Raw genomic sequence first — 6214 nt, forward strand, 5'->3', positions numbered from 1 at the left:
CGTGGGCCCACCAAGACAACAAAAAAGGCACACTGCCACATGTCAACACTACTCAACTTCCTGACAAAGGGAAAGGAGGAGCTCGAACACTACGAGTCGTGCTACCACATCGACGCGGGGAGGCAAAAACTCTTCGAGCAGAAAAGGACTAAGACCCGGGAAAAATAAAAGTAGCTAACTCCGTGAAAGGGTAGGGGAAACTTAAAGTCTACAATTCCTCTCCACCCAATCATTTGTTCTGAATTTTAATCAAATAATAATCGATACAATGCCTTCGCTTAGTATATATTGTTGGTCTAGCAACCAGAATGCACCTTTGACTTATTTATTAATAAATTAGAAATAAAAATATAATGTTATTCCAATTTTAAAATTATTTAATAAATACGATCAGATATGATTATAAGTGTGTACATTCTGATTGTTGACTAGACAATTACTGCTCAATATAGAAACATTCAATTGTTTACCCAATAACAAAATAAACAGAAATGAAAGTGTATACACTAAAAAATGGTCAACACCTATGTCTCCTAATTTTTTTTAACATATCATACGCATAGTGCCATTTAGGTTTAACTAATTAATCAAACCCCTTTTACTAACAATTCTTCTAAGCCCTAAATAAATAAATTTAATAATTTATTTATTTGTCTCCTTTGTCTACTAATTAAATTATTTTATTTTATTTAATTAACTAATTCATAAATATGAGCAATAAATTAATAAATCATTTTTATTAATTTTCATATTTATCTTCCTCCAAAATATAAATAATTAATAAATATTATTTATTAATTCATCTTTATTTCTTATGTTTCTTAATGTTTTATTCTTTTGTTTTATCCTCTTATGTAAGAGATATTTAATAATTATTAATCTTCTCATAAATCCTCCTAATTTTCGAATTTGGAAACTAATATCTTTCCTTGATTTTCAAATATCAATCTTTTTGAGAATATCTTATTAATCTTAATTTTAAATTCCAAAATAAGATATACATCTTCAAAAATCAGCTAATTATTAACCTACAGGTATAGCTGATTAATAATTGTAGACAACAACTGAGGGCAGTGATCTCTTCCACTCATGTCGATGGTGCAGACAAACCCCTTCTTTACTCCACGGTCGAAACGAGAATAATCCATTGTCGGAATCCAATAGGAATTGGCAATATAATGCTGTGCATGCTCTATCAGCACAGGATCTCTAACAGCAATAGTCCACACCCATTCTCCTTCGTACAAAAAGCAACATATGGATTCACCCTCGGGCATCCTGATCCGGACAACTTCTCCATGAGAGCTTCGAAGAACAACACATACAATTATTGCACTACATAAATGCGGCGCTTTCAATGACACCTCCGCCCTCCCTCTTCTATTTATTCTCATTTTGTCGATTGCCTTAATGAAATAATAATCAAAGAGATCTGCATTTAAAGCAGACTGCACCCCAGGAGTTGCTTTCCCAATTATGCTCGTCAATTCTGAAGGCGCGATCTAAAAAGAAGGGAAAAAGTTTTAAAAACACTGAAAAACATAAAGTTAGTCTAATATAATTCTGTAGGGAAAGAAGCCAACGAAGCTTATCTCCAAGCCGACAATCAACAATTGTAGACCAAAAGTGCTAAAAAAATGAGACTTGTATACCTCATTGGGAAGGAAACTTTTAATATTAAAGTCAGCATGATAATGTTGATATTTTGATGCTGTCGGAAGTCCTCCTATAAGCAGCCAACGACACCTAGCTACGGAAATGCTCTCTAGGAAACGTGAATTCGCTAGGCTGGGCAGCTCTTGAAGCTTCGGACAATCCAATATTACAAGCTTTGCCAGATAAAAATTTCCTGATACTCTTTCCAATCTCTTACAATCTTCCAATGCAAGAAAATGTGGTGTTGTTACCCCTGTTATGTTCAGTTCAATCAGAGATTCCATGGATACAAGATGCAAAGATTCAAGTCTGGGACAATGTTTTCCACTAATTGAAACCTTGGAAATCTGCTTTACATTATACATCTTTATGATTTCAAGGCTACTCGTGCAACTATTTTGAGAATACACGATATCAGTTAACTCTGATCCACTGCTGTTGAAAGCCAATGTTCCAATCAATATGCAATCTCTCAAAACTAAAATTCTTAGATTGGTGAGCTTTCTGAGGGACTTTGATAACTCCCCTGCTTCAATTACCAGTCCCCCTGTTAAGAATAGATTTTTCAAGCTACTTTTCATTCTCCGCTCCCTTTCTGAATTTTCCATATGGTATGCCGCAATTCCTTGCAAGGCTAAGTGTTCCAAGTGAGGTAACATTTCTAATGATTTTGTAAACTCTCGCATTGATGCAAGAAGCAGAGTTTTCAAATTAAATGTTGCCTGAAATTTAAAAGTATTTTAGTCAACTGTTTTTTATTTGTAATAGTTGACAAGTCAACACCAACTTGCTATTCTAAAATGCATCGACCATCTTTCTGTTTTGAATGAATCTGACTGATGTTTTTTTAACAGAGAAGAATACAATATACCTGTAAATTGCGCTGCCATAATCTTGTAACATGTCCTCTCTTAATTTTCAAAGACTGCAAATTTTGCAAAGGAATCCAAGAAGGGATTCTCCTGTACGAATCCCAATTCAGGTCCAGCTCAAGCCATAACAAAGCAGTTGATGTCTCAGCACGATCATCTCTATTACCCAAAAAATATGTAATTTGAGAACCAATAGACCTGTCAAAAATTGAATTGAGACATCTAAAAGCACTATATTTGGTGGTGGCTAGGATTTTTTTTAATCCCTCTAATTCCTGCAAATTTAAGATGAAGGTCAAATCAGTGTTGTAGTAAAAGGGAAAACAGAAGAAGAAATCGACACAAAGTAGAGACCTGTTGCAAATGTTATAAAGTTAGATTCTCCTTAATGTAAGATTAAATATGCTAGTTTCTTGGATCAACCGGTAAGAAAGCTAAAATATCAGAAAACTCAAATATATGTTCCAAATGCTTTGAAAAGAGAAGGCAAGAGTAGAATTCCACAGACCAGTGTACTAAGATGTTGAGGACGCCATATGCGACGAGGATGGCTCGAGTCATCTGCCATTTCTCGTCCCAAATCACGTAGGTGGTCGTGCATTCTCAATTTAAACTTGTTAACACTGCTTTCCTCTTCAACAAGGCACTTTTCTTTTAACATTTGAAGTGAGTGTTCTGCATGCCATCCAGATCTGTCCCATATTTTTATGGCCATATTTGTCTCTTCACCAATAAAGAAACATGCGATATCCATAAAAATTTGTTGTTGCTCTCTATCCAGTGTCTCAGAGCTTATTTGAAGTATTTGCTTGATGTCTCCTGGAAGGGCATTTCTAACTTTATCCAATGTTAACTCCCAGTATTGCTTATCATTCCTACCAAAAACAAGTCGACCGATCACTTGGAGGGACAGAGGTAAACCCCCACACCCTTTAACGAAACGCTCCACGAGATCCTCATATCCTAGGTTAGGATCTGGGCGGCCAAATGCATGGCAACAGAAGAGCTGCCTGCTATAAATTGGATTCATTTCTTTCACCCTATAACGAGCAGTAATTCCGGCCTGCACTAGGACACTCTCATCACGAGTTGTCACAATTGCCAAACTATCCGTACTCAGCATATCCATGACCAATAGAGCACCCAATTGATCAGGGTGATCAATATCGTCCACAACAACTAAACACCTCAGGAAGGCCCTCCTTTTTCCTAAACGATTTTTGAGATAAGTTTTTCCTTCCTCTTGACTACAAAATTTAGGATGATTCTCCTCACCAAGATCTTTCAGAAGCTTACTTTGAAGGGAGGGCATATCACGTCTGGCAGAGGCTTCTCTCACATCAAACAAAAAACAAGATGCTTTATATTCTGAACGCTTAAGGTTATACAGTTCTTTGGCAAGAGTTGTTTTGCCGATTCCACCCATTCCGTAAATGCCAAGGATGTTGCCACTCTCCTTGGCGTTGAGACACAGCCAACTTTTAAAATCTTCAACTAGTTCATTCAACCCTACTGGACATTTTGCAACTTCTAGAAGGTTTGTCTTCTCTACCTCTTTTCGGACAGCTGACACTACCATTTTACACATCTTCTCCAAATCACTGAAAGTTTCCGAGGCAAAATCACAGTATGATCACAAATTTGTTTCAAAAGCAAAAACCAATCAGCTTTGAAAAAATCGTTAATCAGAACAAAACGATTAACCATAGTAATTACAAATGAGATGAGTTCAAATTGGTAAAATGCTGGGGTTCCAGTTCAAGTTCTTACGCCAATTCAAGAAGTGGCATCTAAGGGTTATCACTCTTCAATTTCTAATTTTTTAAATCGAAAATTACAAGGACCGTCATATCAAACAGGAATAAATTTTAACGTTGTCTACCAGTCTTTCTTCAATAAACAAAAACTTAATTCTATAGAATTGTAAGGCATCTTAGCAGTGACCACACCAAACTGAATATTTATGAACAAATTTTAAAAAAATTTACCTGTAAAATGTTATATGATGATCCCAACTACTTTCTTTTACCTCACCTATCGTAGACTGTCCTATCCCTGCACTGCAGTCTTTTCAATCTCCCCATCTTGGATATGGCGGAGAATTTTTGGTTTAAAAATTTGATCGCAATCTTGAATCTACTTGGGATTATCATATACTACAACCAAACTCAAATTTAAATAAAATATAAAGTGTTTTTTTTCCCTCCTTTGCTGGAAACATCTAGAAGTATCATATCAGTAAGCTAATAGAAAGAGGCAGGGCAGTGTTTTTTGAAAACAGGGGGGCATGTGCCAAAATAGAGCAGGTGATTGTGGCTGTAGCAACAACTTTTTTATTAATTTGAACAGGGGATTTTGCTTCTAATATGTGAGCAGCAAAATGAGCTGCAACATCTGAATATTTTTTGAACGCATAAAGAAATAGAAATATAATTTTCTGTTTATCTCTATTTTATTTGCTCTGTTCTAATTTATTGTTTTCCTCTGCCTCTCTCCCATATAAAAAAATCTATCAATAATTAAAAAAAAATAGATTACAAACCTAAATATACAGAGACTTACCAATTGTTTTCGTTTGGTTCGTAGCCAGAGATAAAAGAAACTGTGTGAAGAGATTGTTTCCATTGCTCAAGTTTGCTCAGGTACCTGCCCTTTTCCTTATGCTTGAAAAATGATTCTGCATACACTCCTTTTTCAATGTGGCGGAGGTGCAGAGGGGCCACATCATAAAATACAGGAATGATCTTACATTTAGTGTGTAACATGAGATCAAGCTCGGCTAAACACCAGGCAGACTCGGCATATCTTTTAGAGAATATGGCAATATGAACTAAAGAAGAGCAGATGGCATCATGAACGGTACAAGGAAAAGCTTCACCCAGTTCCATCTCTTCGGAATCAAGAAATACCTTCAACCCCAAATCCGTAAGAGATTTGTGAAGTTGAAGAGCCAGAGTGTGCTTCACATCTGGACCTCGATGATTGATAAACACATCAAACAATCTTGGAGATGTGGCTGATTTGCCTTTTAGGTGTGCAGGTGCAATTCCATCGAAGGCATCGCATTCTACAATTTCTTGAAGTGATGAAGAATTGGCCATGGACAGAAAGACTGAAACTACAAACAGAAGAGAAGATTAATTGAATCTAGCAGCGAATCTAGCAGCGTGAGTGAATTGTAAGGGATTAAAGCATATATTAGCTAACTGTGGTTACTCGCACTTCACTGGGAATCATTGCATTTGAAGAGTGGAAGGGTAGGTTTGTTCACACGTGACACATGCTTCTAGTTTTGACCGGGTAAACAGAGAGGGCCCAACTGCATTAAATTTAGAAGTTTCTCCAACTATCAGCATTTAAGACACAAGCTTCTCACCGCAAGTCTTCCTCCACCGACCTTAGTTTGTGTATGTGTCTTTTGACAGTAATGTATTTCCAGATTTTTCTAAGACCTCTATTTATAGAGGCATTTGTAATCGTGAAAGGCAGGGCAATACAAGAAAAGGCTTAATTGGACAGCAGTATTCTGTATTCAATTTTTGGCTCATGCTAATGTGTTCTTCTGCTGTGGTGATGTTGCTCTGTTTTAAATTCTATCAGCACATCTGAAAGACTCTGATTTTGCTGATGAAGATCTTGGAGAGCCAGGGGAATTTGGTGAAGTGACTAGTTGAAAACTCTGAGTG

General features: G+C 36.4%; 1 protein-coding gene across 4 annotated transcripts; it reads right to left on the minus strand.

The window, feature by feature from the left end:
• Positions 1–984: 984 nt before the first annotated feature.
• Positions 985–5742, minus strand: LOC131040928 (disease resistance protein Roq1). Of its 4 annotated transcripts, none has more exons than XM_057973885.2 (5): positions 5091–5742; positions 3037–4129; positions 2528–2803; positions 1653–2378; positions 985–1502 (listed from the first exon to the last, which is right to left on the minus strand). In XM_057973885.2, the coding sequence occupies exons 1-5, from the start codon at positions 5627–5629 to the stop codon at positions 1029–1031; spliced, it is 3108 nt and encodes a 1035-aa protein (XP_057829868.2). In that variant the 5' UTR covers positions 5630–5742; the 3' UTR covers positions 985–1028. The 4 variants fall into 4 exon arrangements, with proteins under 4 accessions (XP_057829868.2, XP_057829869.2, XP_057829870.2 ...); XM_057973886.2 differs by having other exon boundaries at positions 4517–5740; XM_057973887.2 differs by having other exon boundaries at positions 3037–4612; positions 5091–5206.
• Positions 5743–6214: the final 472 nt, after the last annotated feature.

This window comes from Cryptomeria japonica, chromosome 10, assembly GCF_030272615.1.
Source record: "Cryptomeria japonica chromosome 10, Sugi_1.0, whole genome shotgun sequence".
Taxonomy (NCBI): Eukaryota; Viridiplantae; Streptophyta; class Pinopsida; order Cupressales; family Cupressaceae; genus Cryptomeria; species Cryptomeria japonica.

What these genes read in the sequence shown, in the direction of transcription:
- LOC131040928 (XM_057973885.2), bottom strand. Translation starts at nt 5,629, where the DNA reads ATGGCCAATTCTTCATCACTTCAAGAAATTGTAGAATGCGATGCCTTC. An exon ending in CTCAACATCTTAGTACACTG is followed by an intron (nt 2,804 to 3,036) that starts GTCTGTGGAATT and finishes TTAAATTTGCAG; the next exon opens with GAATTAGAGGGATTAAAAAA. An exon ending in AAAGTTTCCTTCCCAATGAG is followed by an intron (nt 1,503 to 1,652) that starts GTATACAAGTCT and finishes CCTTCTTTTTAG; the next exon opens with ATCGCGCCTTCAGAATTGAC.